This window comes from Pteronotus mesoamericanus, unplaced genomic scaffold (assembly GCF_021234165.1).
Source record: "Pteronotus mesoamericanus isolate MK-2021 breed Mesoamerican mustached bat unplaced genomic scaffold, CSHL_Meso_final scaffold_85, whole genome shotgun sequence".
In the NCBI taxonomy this organism is placed as follows: Eukaryota; Metazoa; Chordata; class Mammalia; order Chiroptera; family Mormoopidae; genus Pteronotus; species Pteronotus mesoamericanus.
The window spans coordinates 25,438,519-25,461,668 of record NW_026555329.1 but is presented as its reverse complement, the minus strand read 5'-3'; the positions used below and the strand labels follow the sequence as shown (position 1 = coordinate 25,461,668).

At 36.9% G+C, this 23,150-nt stretch overlaps 1 protein-coding gene across 4 annotated transcripts in view; it reads right to left on the bottom strand.

Moving 5' to 3' along the window:
• The window catches only part of ABCB4 (ATP binding cassette subfamily B member 4), a 74,121-nt gene that overhangs the window by 35,236 nt on the left and 15,735 nt on the right, over window positions 1-23,150 (bottom strand). For 3 of the 4 annotated variants that reach the window (XM_054564091.1, XM_054564093.1, XM_054564092.1), the window contains exons 6-14: window positions 21,862-22,053; window positions 20,620-20,791; window positions 19,474-19,598; window positions 16,816-16,987; window positions 14,646-14,759; window positions 13,445-13,555; window positions 11,864-11,989; window positions 9,048-9,251; window positions 8,517-8,687 (exon numbers count right to left, since the gene is read on the bottom strand). In XM_054564091.1, coding sequence (XP_054420066.1) covers window positions 8,517-8,687; window positions 9,048-9,251; window positions 11,864-11,989; window positions 13,445-13,555; window positions 14,646-14,759; window positions 16,816-16,987; window positions 19,474-19,598; window positions 20,620-20,791; window positions 21,862-22,053 — 1,387 coding nt within the window. Of the gene's footprint in view, window positions 1-8,516; window positions 8,688-9,047; window positions 9,252-11,863; window positions 11,990-13,444; window positions 13,556-14,645; window positions 14,760-16,815; window positions 16,988-19,473; window positions 19,599-20,619; window positions 20,792-21,861; window positions 22,054-23,150 lie in introns of those variants that run through there. The other variant, XM_054564095.1, reaches the window with a different exon arrangement.

Sequence of the window (23,150 nt, the reverse complement as noted above, 5' to 3'; positions counted from 1 at the left end):
CGCTTCTACTCTGAGGCAACAAAATCTGGTTAGGTTGGTCGTTAGAGTATAACCTAATTCAGCTAAGTAGTTAAAAATACAAATTAAAAACAAGAGGCTAGATTCATAGAGGCAAAAAGTGGGACAATCCCAATGTTCATCAGTTGATCAAAGGATAAACAAAATGTATATATCCATACAGTGGGGTATTATTGCACCATAGGGAGGAATGATTCTCTGATGCACGTTTCAACATGGATGACATTGAAACATGATGCCAAGTGAAAACGGCCAGTCAAAAAGACCATACACTGTAAGATTCCATTTACAGGGAATGTCCAGAATAGGCAAATCTATAGAGACAGAAAGTAGATTAGTGGTTGCCAGGGGCTGGGGTGAGAGTGGAATGGTGGGTGACTGCTAATGGTACAAGGTTTCCTCTTGGGACGATAAACATATTCTGCAATTAGATAGTGGTAATAATCACAAAACCTTGAGAACATACTAAAAACCAGTGAATTGTATATATTAAGAGGATGAACTTCAAGGTAATTGAATTATATCACAAAGTTTTTAAAAAACAGCACCAATAAAAATTCTGAAAAATTTTGATGGGAGGAGAAAGATCTCTACATTAAAACATAAAACGCTACAGCAATTAAAATAGTAAAATCCAGGGGAAGCTATCACATGAATAGGCAATCTGATCAATAGAACAAAATAGAGCCCAGAAACAGATATAAAACAATTTGGAATTAGCATTTGATAAATATGGCATTATCTATCAATAGGGGAAAGATGGATTATATAATAAATGGTATTAGGCCAATTGTGTAGCCACTTGGAAAAAAAATGTGGTTTTTCTACTTCAGTCTTTGGTCTAAAATAACTAGATAAATCCACTGTGTTTAAGTAAATATAAAAGAGTTAAACCATAAAAAGGAAAACTAGAACATAGCTCTACTGGACATTTTTAAGACTATTCTTTGACTTTTTTAGTGTACAGGTCCCAAAGAAGCAACCATAATGATTTACTGATATGGCAGATACATGGCTTGGCCCTAAGACATGTAGGAAATAACTTGATCATTCTAATTATATTCATGATACTAACAGTGATGAATAAACTTCTAACAGTGGCTATGTTATCATTATGATAACAGGTTGATGTTATATTAATACAAAAGAACAAAGAGATTGGAATCAGGTTTGTGAGTGATTGACTGATGTGCCAAATAAACAAAGTATATATTTGTGAATTTAAGTTAGCAACTGTCACCCTTGACCAGAAAAATTTGGCCAGAGTAGAGGTTTGACACAAAGAGAGTTTTTCCCCTGGGCTCTCAGACACCCCAATGATGACAACACATTGGCAAACAAACACCCTAGATTCAAAGACACCAACTATTAAGAAATTTGGATCTTATACTGGTTTGGGATATTCAGGGATGAAAGGCAGGCCCAAACAAAGGGAGTATTAACCCATTAGCCTTTCTGGAACTTCTGGGGGGAGAAAGCATAAAATGAAACCTTTTGGAATCATTTCATAAAATCACCATGGAGGTTAACTGTTGGTTCTTTTCTCACGTCCGCTCCCCCCTGTCCCCGCCGCGCCCTGTATGGTGACACTACATGCAAGAGAATGCATGTAGGTATGAAACTCTGTGGCCATTAATTTGCTTTAAAAAATTCAAAATTATCAAATCTGCTTTTGTATTCTTTCAGACCTTAAGTTTAAAAACCTATTTGTTGACAAATAGTTGCTATCTATTGAATCAAGAGCTAACATGGTCATTAATTTTTTTGTTTTTACTGCAAACATGAATTATCTCAATGAACTGGACCATGGTAATATTTATTTAGGCTCTACTATGTGCAAGATGTTGGACTAAGTGTTATAAAGATACAAATAGGAACCATTTATTAATTTTGCCTCTGAAGGGGTTTGCTCTTTCTGGGAGAAAGAAGGCATATAAATAGATAGCTAACTACAATAAACTGGTACCACATGAGAGATACTGATTGATATATAAAGGATGCACAAAAGGAAAATTATTTTTCCAGGATCGGTAATCAGGGAGGGATAACAATAGATATAACAGTGATATATCCCTATGCTTCAGAGGAATGATAATAAATTACAAAATTCAACTTTCCTATGTTAAAAGAAAGTTGGTTTGTGACTTGGAATGACTGGCCAATAATCATTGGAGGGAGTGCAATAGTAAGGATTTCCCTTCCAGCGATATGGTTTATTGTCTGCAAAACATACCCGTTTAATTATCCTGCAAAGTGCGGAGTAAGGCAGATTATAAACTATTCATAGCAACTATGATAGATTAAACACGGCCACAAACACTTTGCAGCTACTCCCATCCAAAGGAAGAGTCTATTTCTCTGCCTCTTTAAATCGGGGCAGGTCTTGTGATTTGTTTTGACCGTAAAAGAATGTGAAGGAACAGATGCTCATTTAATTTCTGAAGCTGAGGTTTCAAGAGGCCTTAGAGCTGTGTGTTTGCCATCTTTGAATGCTACCTTGAAACCACAGTGAAAGGAAGTTTGTCTAGTCTACTGAAGGATGAGAAGCCTCATGGAGGAGAGCCCAGCTGCTTCAGGCAACAACTGTCATCAGCTGGGCACGCGAGTGAGGCTGTCTTGAACATTCCAACCCAGCTGACCCCGAACTGAAAGTAGCTGCTTGAGTGAGGCTAGAAAAAACCAGCAGAGGAACCATACCAGACAACCCACTAAGTTTGACTTAAAGAAACGGATATGAAAATTGGTCATTCCATTGGGATGCTTATATAACAAAAACCTAAAACATGAGACATTGGCTTTGTGATTGACATTTGAGTGGTAAGCAGTGGCTGAAGGGAAGTGATGATATTATTAGTGGACACTGGAAAAAAAGTAAGGAAATTGCTGTTGGAGGCTGGAAAGAGGGTGACCTGTGTCATGTAACCTTGGAATAATTGGAAAAATGTTTCCTGCAGTAACTTGCAAGAAAAATATTTTATGTCATGAACTTCTACATTTAGCTAAAGAGATTCCAGAGATCTTTAAACAGAATGGTGAAGGTGCCAGTTGGATTCCACTGGCTGTATACAGGTATGGGAAGAGAATGATGAGCTAAAGAAGGAGCTATTTGATTTTCAGGGTGAATTCAGAGACCATACAGAAGACCCAGAGTACTTGCTGGGTAAAATGAAGAATTAGTCATCAGTGAAATGAAGTCAAATATCAATTCAGGGTCTGGATATAAGATTTTTTTTTCTGGTTAAAAATCTCTGAAAGATTTAAGGCAGATTCTAATAGAAACTCTCAGCTAGATAAAAGGGCTACTATAAATTTTTTTAAGTAAGGTTTTCTCACAGCAGTTTCATATGCATCCAAAATAGGAGAGGCTTTTCTTGAAAAAAAAAATTATGTGTAGCTTTAGGGGCTTAAGTAAACCATAGTCATATTCTTAGCAAACCAAGTCTTTAAAAGGGCCCATCAGCTTGAGCTAAAGGAAACTTAGAAAATTTAAAATGTAAACAGGCTTCTGGGTCCCAAATTTCTATGGACAGAAAGCATGTCGAGAAAACTACTCAGCTGCAGATGCAGGCCATTTCTTTTAGAAAAGAAAAAACCTCTCCAAAGGAGAATCCAAGAGCCCAGAAGATGGAGCCCCCAAACCAAGAAGAACAATGGACTAAGGAATCCACTATTAGGGGGCAGAATTAGACCTTAATCAAGAACATTCCTCTTCCCTGGAGAAGTGAGATCATTGGAAACATGTACCTAAATGTATTTCAGAATTATTATGGACCACTAACTGCTATACGCTTCCTGCTTTTCTGTTTTTTGAAAAGGAGTATCTATTATGATTATCCTGTTCCTGCATCACCATTTTATGTTGAGTGTATGTGTGGAATATAATTTGTCTCTTTAGTCTAAAGGTCTCTGGATCAAAATGAGCTTAACATGAAGAACCTCATCCTTCTCTGGACTATATACAGATCTTCAGAAACTAAACTTTTGAGCCTGATGTCGTAACTTTGAGCATCATGTCAAAATGTATGAAAATTTTGAGGGTCATGGAAAGAGGTCAATATTTTGGGATATTGACATTTGGGCCAATATTTTGGCATGTGGGATAAATATGCAAATAATTGTGGCAGAGGATATGCTATGGAAGATTAAATATGATTACAGATTCTTTACAGTTCACCCATCAAGAAGTGGAATCTATTTTCTCCCTTCTTTAATCTGGGCTAGTCTTGTGACTTGCTCTGACCAGAAGAATATAATAAAGGGACATTGTGTGAGTTCTGGAGTCTAAGCCTCTAGATGTGTCATAGCTTCTGCCTCGAGGGCTACTGGCCTGAGATTTCTGTGTAAGGAAACCAGGTTAGCCTATTGTATGAGTATAAGTATGAGCATGAGAGGCCACATAAGATGACCGGCCAACAACCAGCATGTGAGTGCTGCCATTTTGGACCATTTTCTCAATCCTCCAGGAAAATGCAGCCATATGCTCCAGTGAAAACAGCAGATCCACCCAGCCAAATCCACACAATTACTGGTTTACACCTGAATTTGGAATGATTTGTTATGAAGCAATAGGTAGCTGATGTAATAATCAATAAAGTTAAAATCATGGTAATGGTAATCAACATAATAGCAGCTAACAAATCAAGGGTTTCCTGTGTGCAAGGCATGTGCTAATAATTTCACATGCAGTATTTCATTTAATTTGTTCAATTATCCTATGACATTATTTCTCTCCCCTCCCCAATTACTTCTGTAGTATCTCAGGGTTAGAGAGATTAGTTAGTTTGCTCAAGGTCATGCAGCTAGAATAGAATGAAATTAGGACTCCAACCTCAGCCTGTCTAATACAAAGCCTGTGCTCTCAACCACCACTCCAAGCTGACAATGGCTTTTCTTGGGGATTTTAAACAATTATGAACAATTCATCAGCTATTTTTAAGTTGATACACAAAAGGTTATTATTGACTGACGAGTGGGCTATAATCTTACAGAACACAAATTGCTAAAATTGAGTGATATAACTTGTCCAAATATGAATTAAAACCTGCAAGGCTACATGCAGGGTCCATATCATAAAAACAACATCGCTAATAATTCTGTTCTTTTAGCACAGCAAAGGATAATATAATGAGTATTTGTATCTTACAAAGCATTAGCCTAGACCCTAGGGTGGAATGGTACTATTTTTTCACATAAATATCTCCCTTATCCTACTGACTTTATGCTAAAAAGTCTATATCAACACATGAATGCCTATTTATATGTTTTAACATAAAATTAACTATTTAATTTATGCATTTTTTTATTTCTTGATTTAAATCACTTCTAATTAACCAAATACCATTCTCCTATATATTATATTTTGGTTCCTTAATAATTGAGACTTTATGTACATGAAAGCAATATAGTTCAGTGCAAGATTTTGTGAGGAATAATTATCATCTTATTAATTATCATTAAATTAAATTCTATAAAATAAGCCAAAATATTAATCTGATAAACCAGGAAACATTGATTATAGTATACAATACACAAGCTAGTTGGGTTTACTTTGGATTAAGGAATAAATTTTCCTAAGAAAGTAAGGTTCATAAAGTTCATCTCTAAAATTGTAGCAGGGACTTCTAGACAAGATAGCGGTGTAGGTAAACATGCCTTGCCTCTGTGAGCAACTATAGAAAAAAATACAACTAGACTACAAAATAAATATCACCAAGAATTGTCAGAAAATCAAGCTGTGTGAAGTCTAACAACCAAGGATCTAAAGAAGCCACATTTACCCATACAGTTAGGAGGGGTAGAGATGCAGATTGGTACAGAGAGGTATAGAGAGGTACAGAGATGTGCAGTGGTATGGAGAGTCATGGAGAGGAGAATGGGTGGTCCCACGTCCATGTGTGATGGACAAAAAAATGGGAGAGATACCTCAGGAATGAGGGATCCCAGGCCCAGCCCAGACCACCCAGCCTAGGGTTCCAGCCACAGAAAGGTAAGTCCCCATAACCTCTGGCTGTGAAATTCAGTGGGGTGGGGCAGCAGAAGAAACTGCAGGATTCTCAAGACTTCTCTTAAAGGTCCCACAAGGGACATAGGACTCACTCAGACCCACTCCCTCTGGGATTCAGGACCAGGGCAACAGCTGGAAGGGCACCAGTTATATATGGACAGAAAGTGAAGTGTGAGTGCTGGGAGACCGCTTCCTCCTGGGCAAAGTTCCAGAAGCCAGGCAGCGGCTATGACCCCTCTGTGAGCCCTCCCTCACACAGAGCAACAGAGCAGTGAACAGGTTGCGCCCCACCCCCAGCAATTACCTAAGGCTCTCCCCCGTACAACTTAACAGGTGTGCTTGTCTACAATAGGCCACACTACTAAGACAGGGATTCAAGGCAGCTCTACCTAATACGCAGAAGCAAACACAGGGAGACTGCCAAAGTGAAGAGACAAAGAAATACGGCCCAAACGAAAGAACAGAACAAAACCCCAGAAAAAGAACTAAATGGAGATAACCAGCCTACCAGATACACAGTTCAAAACACTGGTCATCAGGATGCTCCAGGAACTCATTGGGTACTTCAAAAGCATAAAAAAGATCCAGGCAGAAATTAAGGTTTGCATTAAGGAACAAAGAGCATTCAATCAGAACAACAGGAGGAAAAAAAAGAATTTAAAAAAACAAGGATAGACTGGGGAACCTCTGGAACATCTTCAAATATACCAACATCTGATTCACAGGGGTGCCAGAAGGAGAAGAGGAAGAGCAAGAAATTGAAAACTTACTTGAAAAGATAATGACAGAAAATTTCCCTCATTTGGCAAAGGACATAGATATACAAGTCCTGGGAGCACAGGGTCCCAGACAAGTAGGATCCAAAGAGGACCACACCAAGAAGTCCCAATAAGACTGCCAGCTGATTTCTCAAAAGAAACTTTGCAGGCAAGAAGGTACTGGCAAGAAGTATTCTAAGTGATGAAAAGCAGGCACTTACAATCTAAATTACTCTATCCAGCAAAGCTATCATTTAGGATTGAAGGGGAGATAATGTGCTTCCCAGACAAGGTAAGGCTAAAGGAGTTCATCATCACCAAGCCATTATTACATGAAATGTTAGAGGGACTTCCTGAAGAAAAAGAAGATAAAAACTACGAACATTAAGAGGGCAACAAATTCACAATTAGCAACAACTGAATCTAAAAAAACAAACTAAGCAAACAACCAGAACAAGAACATAATCACAGATATGGCTGTCATTCGGAGGGTTATCAGCTGGGAGGGGGAAGGGATAAAATGGACAAGAAGTACAGGGACTAAGAAGCACAAATTGGTAGTTGCAAAATAGACAGGGAGATGCCAAGAACAGTATAAGTAATGGAGTAGCCACAAAACTTATATTCATGACCCATGAATATGAACTAAGTGGGGTATTGCTGAAAGGAATGGGGGTACCAGGTGGAGGGGGACAAAGGGGGAAAAATTGGACAACTGTAATAACATAATCAATAAAATATATTTAAAAATAAAACAAAATTGTAGGAGATAATCTGGACAGAACTTGTTAAGTTATTTGAACATTTTATCTCTGAACTATCTCAAATATATTGATGATATTTATGTGTTGGAAACTCATTTATATAGTGTCATCTGACTCTGGTTTTTACCTGGTGTTGTTACTACAGATGACATCAGCACTGATGTCAAAAGTGTCCTAAGATAAAGTTCTTTTTTTTTAAATCTTCACCTGAGAACGTGTTTCCACTGAATTTTAGAGAGAGAGGGAGAAAGAGAAATATCAGTTGGTTGCCTTCTGCATACACTCCAATCAGGGATTGAACCCACAACCTAGGCATGTGCCCTGACTGGCAATTAAACTAGCAAACTTTCAGTGCATGGAACGATGCTCCAACCAAGCCATGCAGCCAGGGCCTAAGATAATGTTCTTCTTGTGAAGTTTCAGCTTAAAGATGATAGTAAAAGATTTAGGATATGTGAGCCAGACACATGAGCTCAGCACCATTAAAATGTGTTGCTTATTTTCTATATGCTTTTAGACAAACACAAGTTGAACTTTTTTTCCAGGAAATCATCCATTGGACCTTATGAATAAAGATGACATTACTACGTACAAAATAAGGCAAGTATTTTGACAGTTTTGCAGTGAGACCAGTGTCTAGGTAGAGAGGTTTGGGATTTTTTTGTAGATTTTTACACAACTACATTTGATCAAAGCAACGACCCATCTGCAAGAAAAAAAAAAAACCAACAAGATAAACGACTCATTGCATAGCCCTGGCTTTCAGCTCACTTCACCTTAGTCAAAGCAAGCCAGTTAATGAAATGTCCACCTCTCTGCAATCTGACCTGACAGAAGGGAGAAATCAATAAAGCTCGACAAGAGAGCTTCATTTGTTCTCATGTTTTTCAACCTGGACTCACAGAGCTTTAGCAAGAATTTTCATGAAGTTTCAATTTTCTGGTCCTTCAGGTGTTTATAGTGTCTACTGACCTTATCCAAAGCCGCCTGTACCTCAGCTTCACTTTCAGTGTCCAAGGCCGACGTGGCCTCATCCAGCAGGAGGATCTTGGGGTTGCGAACCAGGGCGCGAGCGATGGCGATTCTCTGTTTCTGTCCGCCACTCAGCTGCGCCCCTCTCTCTCCAACCAGGGTGTCAAATTTCTACAACACAGAAAACATGCAGGAGCTGTTAAAGTATTTCAAATAGAAAAGGCTATGGAGACTAGAAATTCATGAAGACAACATGAAGCTTCATTTTGACTATCGCAATGAGTCATAAATTATATTAAATGAATACTGAATCCTAAAAAACTACCAGTGCATACTCTATATAAAATTTTATATGGTTTATGTTCCAGGTCATAGTCCTCAAACCTCCAACTGAATAATTCAGAGGACTTACCTAGAAAAGTTAGACAGCCTTGTATTGCAAACATTATTAGCTTAACCTTTGAAGAAAGAACTCAGTCACATGAGAGGAAATTCCAATTTTGAGGGCAACTATATTAACAAAACCTTTACCTGTGGTAATTTCATGATAAACTCATAGGCGTTGGCTTCTTTGACAGCTTTCTTTATCTCATCCATGGTGACATTTCCACGGCCATAACGAATATTTTCAGCAATTGTAGTAGAAAATAGCACTGGCTCCTGACTCACAACTCCAATTATTTCCCTCAGATACCTTACATTAAAGGTCCGAATATCCTGCCCATCGATGTTAATCTGAAAAAAACATTGAATGTTTTCATCAAATCCTTTAACCCATCTGATAGCTAAAGCATCTAGTCTCTTTCACGTGTTACAAAAAAAGTCTTAGATAATTTTGAACTTATTTCAGTGGTTACGTATGAGAATTGGAAATAAAGAGCAAAGTGCAAGAAAAGAAGTAAATAGTATATGCTCCCTCTTGATATTCATCACCTTACACATACAGTTTTTTCATGGATGGATAATTCTCCATAATCAATCTGGTTTATATATTTTTGACATATTGTTATTTTTTTTGCTTACCATTATTAAATTTGAAAAAAAAAGTCCACTTTCCTTAGTCTACGTACAATTTTGATGGCATTATGATGTTTTACTACATTATGTAAAACATCATAATTATGTTAGCATTTGCTGCCTCCTGGATATTTGGTTTCCTTCAAAGAACACAGAAGGACAATCACTATAGAAGTAGAGAATTATCAGGCTGGTTTACTTTTTCTTCGTTAGTAACAAGTGCTTACCTTTACAAATGTATGTTGGACATTTATTATTTGCTGAATAAAGATTGAATGAACAAGTCTCTAACAAGATTTTAATAACTTATGATGTCAGCAAGAATATATAAATATATTTTCTTCATTATAATTTACTAGCTCTGGGTTTTTTATCCTTCTAATTTACTTGCTCTGTTTTTTTTTTTAATAATCTTAATCTGTTTTTTTCTAATTAATAGGTATGAGGTGGTAGCTTGTATTTGTTTAAATTTGTATATTTTTATACATGAGAATGGCTGTTTCTTGAAACTTTTTATAAATTTATATTTATTATAGAAGGATCTGCGTGTTTACATCCTATTTTAGACTCTGACTAGAATTGACCTTTGGACAATGTAGGGGTTAGGAGAACCAATCCCCTATTTAGTCAAAAATCCACCTGTAACTTTTGATTCCCCAAAACCTTAAATATTAATAGCCTACCATTGACCAGAAGCCTTACCCATTAAATAAACAGTTGATTAACACATATTTTGTGTTATTTATATAAGTGTAATATAGTGTATTCTTACAATAAAATAAGCTTGAGAAAATAAAGTCATTATTAGGAAAATTATAAGGAAGAGAAAATACATTTACAGTGCCTATTGAAAATTATCTGCACATAAATGGACCTCCACAGTTCAAACCTTAAAGTCAGTTGTTCCAATTTATTGCAATTTATTATAGTTTTACTGACTTACATTAGAGAGAGGTTTAAGGAAAAATTGAATTAATTGACTATACCACTGGGCATCTCTTCTATAGTTTCAGTTGTAGAAAACTGTTATATTATGATGTGAACTATGAATATCTCTGAGTTCCCGAATTTCTGAAGACTTTTTTTTCTGCCTACATGTATATTTTCTAAAAATATATGCAATACTCCAGGAATCATTTTAAAAATAAAATATTTTCAAATGCTTATCCTCAGTGGTTAGTATTTTGCTAGGTTCTTTTTTAAAAATAAAGAAAAATGTCTACACTTGAAACAACTTAGTTTTCTTTAGTAAATGAAGATGGGCCTGTGTTCATCCTTATAAATATCAGATATTTCCAGGAATGTTTATTAATTTTATTAAATAAATAAATAAATAAAGTTGTCCTAGAAAACTCTGTATTAATTCCTATAATCTCCATTTTATCTCAATGTCTTTTCAATACATTTTTGTAACTTGAAATTTTGTTTCCATAATAATACACTTTCATAGCACATATATACAAAGTATTAAAGTTGATAAACTTCTAATATATAAACTGTGGGCTAGTGTTATGTTTATGTTAAATTACAAATTTTGATCATTGTTTTCTGGTTAGGTAAAAGAACATCCTTATTAAAAAATGTATTCTGACTTGTAGAGGCTGGGGGCATGACGCCCTTACCTTACTCTCAAAGGTTCAGGAAAAAAAATACACATGTGTACATGTATATATGTGTGTCTCTGTTTTACATACACACATGCAAAGAGAGGACAATAAAGCAAATGGGTGAAAATACAAACAATTAGTAAATTTGAGTAAAGGGTATAGGGAGTTCTCTGCTTGTAACTTTTCTGTGTTTGAATTTATAACACAATTTTTAAGAGGCAAAGAAGAAATATACCCTAGACTATTACTGTTCCCCATTTTCCCAAAATTTCTTAAGACAGTATCCCACTTTCCCCTTCAGATATTCCAACATTTAAGAAAACCCAACTGTCTTTGATGAATTTAATCACTGTCTGAAGATGTCTTGTAATCCCGGTTACCAAATTGTCAATAATTACGATATGAAATTTTTTGACCAACCACAGTTAATTCCTTAAAAATAATTTTCTCAGTGGTTGGATGAAGGTTTCTGGTGATTTAGTGGGTTACAAAGAGCTTAGATGGAACACAAAGGAGTCTTGCCTAGCTTCTTTGGCTTTCATCATATTGAATACTTTTGTTAAGCCAGCCCAAAGGTTTGAATTCATTATCCAGATACACTGCAATTTCATAGCCCTTTGACCAAAATTGCACGCACGTGCAAATTTGTTACTAAAAAACAACTTCAATGGGCTAATTGGTACCCAGCTCCCCACTTTGGAGGACTTGGTTCTCCCCACTTACCATACCCTCATCAGGGTCGTAGAGCCTCTGTATCAGCTGGACCGTCGTGCTCTTCCCACAGCCGCTGTTCCCAACCAGGGCCACCGTCTGCCCACTCTGCACCTTCAGGTTGAGGCCCTTCAAGATCTGTGAGGAAAAGGGAGAAAAAGCACACATTTCACAACAAAATCCTAAAAAGGGAGTCACGTCATTCAATTTCGAATGTGAAAAACTGTGGAGTAAGCTCTGCCCCCACGGGCCCAGTGTGGCTGAGGAGCTGGGCCACCACCACCAGGCCGCCACACTCCTGAGAACAAGGCGCTCCACGCGCACAGAGCCTGCAGACGGTGGCCCTGGGGCCTGCGGGCAGGTGCTGTCAGGAGGCTGCACCCTGGTCCCCATCTGTTCTCACTGAGTGCCACGAATGGATAACAACAGAAAAAAAGTGTCAGAATAGTGGGAATCAGCAATTTTGCACAGGAAGTGTTGGGAGATGTTTATTATAGCCTGCCTGAAGTTGCGACAAAATTGAACAAACAAGATAGGTTTGGTGCTTTGGAAGTGCAGAAGCTGCTGGTGAAGTCTGTTCTCCTCTATCAGGAGAAGTAACTGAAATTACTGAGGCTCTCGCAGAAAAATCCAGGACTTGTCAACCGACTTTGATATTAAGATGGTTGGCTGATCAAGATTACACCCAGTAACCCTACAGAACTAGAGGAACTACTGTGTGAAGGAAGCATGAAAAATACACAAAATCTATTGGAGATTGAAAATGGACCCGCCTCCCAATAAAGTAGTATGAAACAGCTTAATCTAGCTTAGTTGTCTTAAATTATTCATGGATAAAAGATTTAAAATAGCAACTTTTAGTAATACCAATAGGAAAACAAACTATTTATAGTGCTACTGGGAGAAAATAACCCTTAGGTTTCTAACAATTGCAGATAAACAAAATATGCACCTTTTTCCAATACCCAATGATTTTTAAGCTAGGCTATAGTTATAATATTCAGAATTCCTGAAATTATCTGTGGTAAAATTTAGCTATAGAAATTATATAGTTCAAAGATAACATTGTTATTATAAGTCTTATATAATATAATATGAGGCAAAAGTAGATTTATAGTTGTTCACATGGAAAATAATACAACAATTAACAAATAGTAATACAGGAATAAACTCTGTTTTGGGCACTCATAACTGTAAACTTGCTTTTGCCTCATTGTGCATTGTAATTTGCTTACATCTGTTTCTGGATTTGGGTCAAAATACTGAATGACCTTTCCACTGTAAATAACTGGCAGTGGAGGAAAAGGTCTGTTAGTTGTTATAGTGTCAGATGAGGAACATGCTCTCTTAAATTTGCAATGTACTGCATTTGCTGGTGCTATTTTTATATAGTGAGGGAACAACCTTGCAGGAAAGCAAGGAACAGTTTAATAATAAAGCTTCAATTTCTTCATTAAAAACACTATCAAATAAAGGAATATAACCCCAAAAGGAAAAACCACATAAATATCACAATATTAGAGTCTTTAGGTTATTTAAGATGATTAAACAGTCAACCGGGTTGGGAATTCCTATAAATACTATTTACAGTACCTTGACATTAGCTCGAGCTGGATAAGAAAAGTGAACATCATTGAACTCCAAATTTCCTTTGATGTTATCTGGTTTGTGTCCTCTCTCTGAAAAACTGTCAATTTTAGGATTCTAAATAAAACAAAATTCAATGACTATTCTATAACAGAATAAACAATTGCATTTTTTTAAGGAGTATGATTCAGCAAATCACCAAAATAAGGCCTGCAATGTCACAATCACCCCATCACAAGGTAGAACCCGAGGTAAAGACCGTGTACGTATATGTGTGTAAGGAAATGTTCATTCTCAGAAAACAGGCATTTCCTTGAAAGAACGTAAGGAATATGCTCATTTTATTTCATACAATATTTCAGTTTAAGATTGTGGCATATCCTTGTAATTTTTCTAAATGGTCAGATATGCATGTTTATACAGCTGCATTAACAAAAACATGCTACAATTGATATAGCCAGATGTTTCATCATTTAGTGAAAATTAGCTTATTCCTAAGTAATAAATGTAACAGATGGGGTCAGGAAGACTGACTGAGCAATTGGTTAGAGCCACGTTATTTAGGGACAATGTAAACTTTCAATGAATTTAGAAGCTAAGCAATTTTCTCATGACTTAGATCAATGAAATGGGATGGATCGCTTGGATTAAATGGTCAAATTTCAGTTATCTTCTTTGCAGTTTATCTTCTTTGCAGTGATCTTTGTAGTGACATATTTTAATATGTCAAAACCAGTTTCTTTATTCCACTGCCATCAGTACAATGTATTCAACATAGTTGATTCAAAATTATATCAAACATACAGTGATCATTTTTTTGAGGGGGGCAACCCAGCAAGACATACTGTCAATTTTGGTCCCACCAATAATTTTTCCACCTACTTATCCTGTATAGAAATCATAAGTGTCTCATTCTGGCTACAAAATGAAAGAGAGAAGGAAAAAAAAACTAGGAAGACAAACATCTTTCTTCTGAACTCTAATAATAGCACAAGTATAGATGTACCTTTCCAGAATGAGACCAGGATTATTGTATCATCTAAAGATAAATTTTTAGAAATATTAATGAGGCTTTTTGTTTCATTCATTACTAAGAAAAGGTTGTTAATGTCACATAATTAACTTTCACATGATATTTAACCTAAAGCCAGATTTAATTACTCAAACCTCAAGGAATTTCTCAGCATCAAAATAATCGATGACTCACATTATCTATAATAGCAAAGATCATATATGCAGCTCCTCTCGCATTAGCAAAAGCATCAATACATGGGGCAGCCTGTCCAACGCTGAAAGCTCCAATCAGGATCGAAAAAAAGACCTGAGCAACAGAACGTAAGGAAAAGTTATCACCCCCAATCTGAGGTCCTTTATCTCAAATATGATTTGTTTGGAACACATACTATACAAAGGGTAGAATTTAAGTTTAGCCTTTTAAATTTTTTTTAGCAAAAGAACAAATTTGAGAAGGTTACTATAGCATTTCATTGCACGAATGGATTTCTTCAACCTCAAAAATATTTGTCTAGCTTGCCAAACTATCTATCACTCTTCTCCTGAACTTATACAGAGTCAGGAAGATTTTTCAAACCTAGTTCCTTGATTCAGGAGCTAACGCCACCAGAGGGAAGCATTTTCCACCAGTATTACTACTCTGTTTTTTTTCTAACTATATATAGAATAATGCAGAAGGCTCAAGATGAAACATGGTAGATATTGACCCCACGGAATTTTCCATAAAAAGTAGCACTTTACATACATATTTTAATAAGATTTTTAATATAAGAATTAGTTCACACCTTATAAAACACTAAATTACATCTGTGTGCACTGATTAATAATTCCTTTACACAATTACTCTGTACTGTACCACGCAAAACACTTTTTCCTTTATATTTTTTCACTAGGAAAATAAATTGATATAAAAGACCAAGCATATAGCCTCAGGGATACAGGTTATTAGCATAATTCAACTGAAGAAAATATAAATGAAGAGAAATTATTCCTCTCTCTCTCTGGGCATGGTGAGATTTTTACACAGTTTGGCTTTTCTCAGAAGATGGTAACAGTAACACTACACATAACCAGAGCTCAAATCTCTCTCACTATCTCTCCACTGTCTGCAATACAGACAAGAACCAGGAAGAAAGCAAAAATCCTCTACCAAAAGAGATGTTACCAAGTTAATGCACGGGAGCCCCCACGGAGTGACAGTGCTCTCCAGTCCCAGTGGGGGGCTCCCACCGTCCACATGCTGCAAAGGAGGAGACAAGGCCAGAGCGGACGCACTGATCACCAAAGGGGAACAGCACGGTCGGGATTCAGTCCCCCTTCTTCATAAAATTTAGCAAGTAAAAAACTGAAGAAAAGTGGAGAGCTTCTAAGCTAACAATCAGAGAAGAGACCAAAAGGAGAAAAATAAAAGGCCCAGCAGAAAGTTCATTCAGTCAAACAGCCCTCAACACCTCAATGGCATCTGGAGATACCACTCTAGAAAAATTTTGAAGTGATGAATTTTCAGAATGGCCCTAAGTCATCAGCAAAGGTCCTCATTGTGTTTAGTATCTTTTGTTTAGAAAAACAGAAACGTTCACGTTGTAAAAGATCGCTTTTTGAATGGTTACGTGGTGTTTTGATATGGTCACTGACATGGAAAGATGGTCACAAAATAGTTCTAGTTTATAAAAAAAAAGTTACAAAATGAGGTCCATAATACAATCCCAGTTTTGAAGGAAAAAAATATGTGTATATGTAGAAAATGAACTGGAATATACATACCAAAAGTTATCATTAAATGTATATGGATTATTAGATTATAAGTAATTCTAAGTAATTCCTAAATTTTAAAATTCTGTATTCTACTCATTTTATAACTACTTATAAATAATAGTATATATTATTTTTATAATCCTAAAGCAAAGCTATTTTATTTTGGAAAAAAAGAAACTAAAGTAACTTTTCATCTCGTATTTCAGATAGCTGATGTTTTAGATTATGTAAAGTTAACATTCCCTCACTATATGATCGACTTATAATAATGTTTACTTTTTTATATGGTTAAAATCAAGGGCAGAATAGGGATGATTCCAATCCATATTTGTTCATTCACAAAGATGTTCAATTTTTGTTTCCTTTTATATGTTGTATATGTTTCTCAGGTGGTCTTACTACATGCTATTTTCTTGCCCTCACCCATAATCACACCTTGTATTTGCTAGAAAGCCAACTCTTCCCACAGGACAAAGCAAAGACTCACCGAAAGCAAAAAGGTTATAATCATGGTTCATCCTTCAAAAAGGAGGGATATGAAAGAAAGAAAAAGTATATGGATACACAATGTTTTTAGATTCTTCATAAATATTGGGAAAACTACTTACTGTCATTGCATTTCCCAGAGTGTATTCTTTTGATATGACTAGAGTGGATCCATACCAGAAGGCCAGTGCATATGATGCGTAGATTAACAGGAAGGCAATGCCCATGGAAATGTTTGCTGAAATAGCTTTTTTAATTCCAATCTTTTTGGCATTTTCTAGATGTTTCTGATACCTACCAGAAAATGAGGGGAAAACATCATAATAAATAAACAATCCGTAATCTGAGCCATATTCACCTCCTGAATAAAAAAGCCATCAAAGGAAGGAATTCCTGGGGGAGGCCCAGCTTCCTGGAAAGCGAACCAACTCAGAACAAGCCAGACAGGGCTAGATAGGGCTAAAGAGAACCTATCTGTGCCTTCTCTTTACTGGCCTGGACCCATCTCCTTTGGTCCTCACCAGTCCAACCAATGTTCCCATAGCTGGGATATGGAAGACCTTCATCCTCACCTTCAGGGCCAGCATCACAAGTCAAGGCCAAGGTGGAGGGAGAGAAACCAAGCCAATCAAGAATGACACCAAAATGTAAATACTATTCAGGTCTCTTAAAATATTTAGATTCTTAACGCAGCTCAGTATCTTTTTTCTAAAGGAAAGAAAATCCCTCCTCTGTTGTCCCACTGGGTGAGGGACAGGAATTTTACATGTTCCTAAACTTAGGCCTGTACTTTTTTGTTGTTGTTTTGATTTTTGATCAATTGACCTTCAACTGTTAAGCCAAGATACAAAGTTATAAAGTGGTCCCTACTCGTGGGATACAGGTTCTTACTCAGTTTTTCTAGTTTTTAGTTTTCACCTGTAAAGTGAAGTTAATAATTGTCTACCTTGCAAGATAACTGCGAAAATGACAGATACGTAGAGAAAGTAGTTAGTATAGTGCTCTTACATAGTTGGCAAAACCTGACGATTCCTATTCCCAATATTATTACCACTGTTGTTCTTGAATTTACCTAATCTCTTTCTGAATATTGCTCATTGTATTACCATCACATTTTTGAACAGATATTAAAATTCTTATTACTGGCTTCTAGGATTTGAAACAAAGGTACAAATATCTAGAATGCTTCTATTAAACTGCAATTTTTTTTCGTCAATTTAAATTAAATTTACCTCTCCATGCTAGACACAGAGAGTATGTAAATTTTACTTTTGACTCACTAAAATTGGAGGGGGAAAGTCCAATAGATATACAATAGTGTTTGGGAAAAATATCATATGAAAATACTGTGCTTTTGCTTCTAACAAAAAACAAACATAACTTTTTTTTTTTTAGTTTAACCAAATGAGATGTTAAAAATTTATGAGTTTGTAAAAAATGTATGCTGCCACCAAAAGATGTTTGTCTTTTTAATTACTTGGAGCACCCAACTCTTCAGTGTCCTTTCCTCAGGGCTGGCACTGCACTCACTTAGCAGAGCTGCGTCCCTGAGAGACAGGGAGCAGGCCAGGCCCAGCCCTGGCGTTAGTCCTGGGCTGGCCTCCAGGCAGTGCAGGCAGGTTTACATTGGCCCCAGTGTGGCGCGAAGCTCCGGTGACAGTGGTGGACGTGCTGTAATTACCTTCGCTTAGGCGGCGTGCTTACTGCAGCTAATGGAGCAGCACTGATTACACTCACATCCTGAGGTCCAACTGAGAGTTAGTGTGGTCTGTGGGGGATATTGTGTACAGGAAGCAGCAGTAAGAGAGAAAAAGGGAGAGGTTAGAGAACCAGGAACGGGGTGGTTTCAAAGAGGGCTTAAGGAAGAGAAAAATAGAACGAAATGAAGGAGACTAGAAAAACTTGGCTTTTCATGCTGGAACATGTCCAAGAATTTCTATTTCAGAGGTCTGGGTATCGGGAGTCCCACAGAATGGCAAGAGAAAATACTTTACACAGAATTATACTTCGGCTATCTCAGGGGATGTTATTATTTAGAGAAAACTGGTTAGGGACATTTAAGTAAAGTGAAGAGAGTACCCTTCATCAGTGGCCTTTGTAATGACATTTAGGTTTTTTACATATCAAGGTCCTTTAGAGCAGGAGTACTTGACCTGGGATCCAAGGTCAAGGAACTTAAATAGGGGAAAAAAATTACATATTCATTTTCACTAACCTCTAACTGAAATTTAGCATTTCCTTTCATTATCAGTGCAGGCAACAAACCACTGTAGTATTAGCAATAACTGTGCCTTTGTTGCCAATAGAAATCCCAGATCATTTTCATATCATGTTAGAATTGCTGCAAATATCTTGAAATATCTTTTACCTACATCTCTACTTTGGAATTGCAGTAGCTATGAGACCCATAATTAGCTCTTATTATTTAATATGTCAACAAGAGAGACACATATTTACTATATCACAATTTTAAAATACTTTGATAACTGAACTTCGGTACCATTGGTTTCCTTTGTAATCCTATGTATTTTGTTTTATGCATTTGAAATCATTATTCTAAGGAGGGAGACTGTCAAAGGAGTCCATGGAACATAAAAAGGGTCAGAACCCTACTTCAGAGTGTCATTAAACTCTAGCCATCAGCGAAGGGTGCCTGTATTTGCGGGGGATGGGGGGGTTAGTATTAGGAAAAGGAAAGTGGGGAACACATACCGCAAAAGAATGAGCAACAACACATAAAAATGGGTTCTTTGAACCAGGGGACAGAGAGCCTTCCTGACCTTTCCAGCTCTTTGTTCTGGCCCCCAAAAGCTATCACGGTCCGGATGGCCCCCAGAGCCTCCTCTGCCACAGCGCCTGCTTTCGCATATGCGGCTAGTTCTTTGTCACTGAATGCAGAGAGTATCTGGACAAAAGAGAAACATTTGTGAGTTTGGGATGGGGAGAATAGCTAAAAGGCAGTCTGGTCAACCCTTATTTTTTCACGCCCAGCCTATCCTTTACTGAACACTGAGGTCGTGAAGCAAAGGGCACTCAGGGTGCCCACTCCAGTGGCTTCCTCTGCCTCTACTCCGGCTAGACCCGATCCACCCTCGCGATAAGCTCCCAGGAGCAGTCAGGAAAAGAACATCCATGCACAACTCTCTAAATAGCATTTTTGGGAAAAGTTCAAGCTCCACATCTACCATGATTTTTTCTTGAATGATGGCAAAATAAACACAAATAAAACCTTCCTGTTTTGAAAGGATTGACCACCCTTTTCTTCATTGTGTCATAATTTTGGATTACTGTGAAAAATATTTCCAGATCTACTCATGGGCATTCTACTCAACTATAAGGTGGCTTAACGAGGTGTTGCGGGAGGAATAAGCAAAACAGAAGAAATACAAGTAGTTTATTAAGTAAATCATCAACCCTGGAGTGAACAAAAATTGCCACTAAAATTTCTCAACTCTGCAGTGTTGGTGGAAGTAGAACTGGTTATATGGAGTCTACTGTCAGGCAAAATTGGCAGAGTGCAACTTAACTGTCACAGTAACAGTTAAAAATAAATAGAATAAATCCAAACTTTATATAAATTTTTTATATTCATAAAATAGTTGGGAGGAATGATATATTTTAAAATTGTGTTTCCTTAAATAAGGATATAACCATGTATATAACTGAAACTATTATACCAGAAGACTTACCCAAAGAAATAAGAACAGTGTAAAAAATCTGATATTTGGGTAATAACTGTGATATTTTGAATCACATTTAAAATAAATTTTCTCATTAAAACACCATATTAACAACATGCTTCTAAATATGGTTTCAACTGACATTTAACACCAATCCGCACAACTATAAGTACCAGAATCCTGCATCTTAAAAATAACTCTATGCATGTGGGTTAACACCCATGAAAATGCCCAAGTGTCACATACCTTTGCCCAAACAGCTGCAGAGAGTCCCAGGATAGGGCTGATGGCCATTATCACAAGGGTGAGCTTCCATCCTCTGATGAACCCCACTATGAATCCTGCAAAAAACGTGGCTACTGCTTGAAAGAACATTCCAACCTTGTCACCAATTCCTTCACTGATTTTGGAGATGTCACTAAAAAAGATCACACCTAAGTGGTTACAGGCAGGAGGTCTTCAGTTAGAAAGGTGAAGCAGACATCTAATAAACACAAAGACAGGTAAGACTTGTTCATACAGTGTAAGCCTCTTTCAGAGTATTAGCCTCTTGAATGATATTTTCCCCAAGTAAACACTGTACAAAGGAAAAAATTGAAGATTAGTTCTTGCTTCTAAAAAGTTAATACCATTAAAGTTGATTCTATCAAATTTGTTAATCCTATTAGAGAAGCATTTACATTTTGAACAGGAGTCAATTTGTTTAAAAACAGAAGCTAAAAGGTCATTACAGCCATAACAGGGAAATTCCCCTTGCTTCTACTGTTGGTCCTATTATCAATCCACTCTATTTTCAATACAGCGGCCAATTTGATCCTTTGAAAATGGAACTCTGAGCAGGCTACTCCTCAGATCAAAAAATGTGCAGTCACTGCCTATTTCCCTCAGAGTGCACAACGAAGCCCTTCCTGAGACTGACCAGGTCCTAAATATCTTGACCTTCCCCTCTATTTGACCTCATTTGCTCACTACACCCCTGCTAGGAACTCCAATAAGAAAAAGTTTATCATCTATCTCCCTCTGCTGGAATGTAAGCAACAAGATGAGAGATTTTTGTCTTGGTCACTGGTATATGACAAACATGTAGACTACTGTTTGGTACATAATAGGCCCTCAAATTGATGAATAAGCAAAGAGTCAGCAATTACTAAGACAAGTCTCTTTGTGAATTCATTCAATCATGGATTCATTGATTCAACCATCTTGAATATACAACATCTGTCGGGCCCTGTGGTAAGATCCATGAGAGATGTAAGATGTGAGCTCAGTCCTCAAATAAACCTACTATGTAACTGAGGAGAAAAACTAGCACACAAGAAAATACACTGTGGCACAGGCTGTAAGTGCCACAAATGACTCAGATCATCTATTCTCAATACATATCAAATGCTTAATCTAGTAACTTTTTCATTTAAAATCATCCCATGACAAATTTTCACAACAGTGGATAACCTCTTTATGCAAGTATAACATTAACAATACACTTACTCTGTTAGCCGTGTGTTGAGTTCAGTGGTGTCGTTGATGTCAAACCAGCCTATTTCTTGTCGGAGGACAGCATGAAAAAACTCTTTCCTAATTTTCCTAATCTGTCGGCCAGCTGCCAAAGTCCAAAATGAAACTTGTATGTAGGCAGCGACGAGAACTCCAGCACCTAATCCTGAGTAATAATATGCATATCTGGAAAATAATTAGAAAGTTTCTTTTATGTACTGTCTTTTATTCATCTCTTTCAGGAGTAATCTTCAGAATTGGGAATATATAAGTTTACTGAACTGATCACAAAGATTGTGTAAAACACTATAACAAATATACATTAAAGTTTTTTCTTTTTTCTTAAATTATGAGATGACAGCAAGTTGATTTATGTGAATTATTGGCCAAAGAAAACAGATAAATTTGGGGGGCTAACTGCAAAAAATAGTGGTGTAAATGAATCATTTTAAAACTGATATTGATAATTTGTAGGTACAATTTGATTCTTATTTCATAATTAATATTCTAGACTTGTATATCTTGTATTGAAAATTTACAACTATTCAAAATATTGCAAATATAGGAATAAACATATTGAGCAAGTTAAATGTTTCTTAGGTAAGTTTTCTCATATCGTTTATACAAAGAACAAAAAGCCCTCTTCCTATTTAGCAGAATTTGAAAAAAAAATTAAATAGTATGCTAAAATTTCATGAATGCAAACTAATTTGGAGTAGGGCTTAACTAAATTAGAAGTTAGTATCTTTAAAAATAATAAATTGGGGCTTCTGGTCAAGGCAGTGGTGCAGGCAGACATGGCTTGCCTCTTTGCACAACCACATCAAAATTACAACTAAAATATAGAATACCCATCACTAAGAACCATCAGAAATCAAGTTGAATGAAGAAAATATGACAACTACGGAATTGAAGAAACCACATCCATCCAGACTGGTAGGAGAGGTGCAGATGCAGAATGGGCTGGTCCCACACTCATGTGCAGTGGATAAAGGTTCAGGAGGAACATCTCAGGAGCAAGTAGTGCCAACCCCACACCTGGCCCCCCAGCCCAGGGTTCCAGTGCCAGGAATATAAGTCCTACAACTTCTGGCTGCAAAAACCAGTGGGGATTGAGTTGGTGGAAGAAACTTCTTAAGCAGTTCTTTTTAAAGAACCCAGACATGGACTCACCTACTCAGACTCACTCCCTTGAGCTCCAGCACCAAGGTAGCAGCTTGAAAGGCACCAGTGGTATACAGGGAGAAACTAAAGTGTCTGTCATCAAGGCTAGCAGAGGCCAT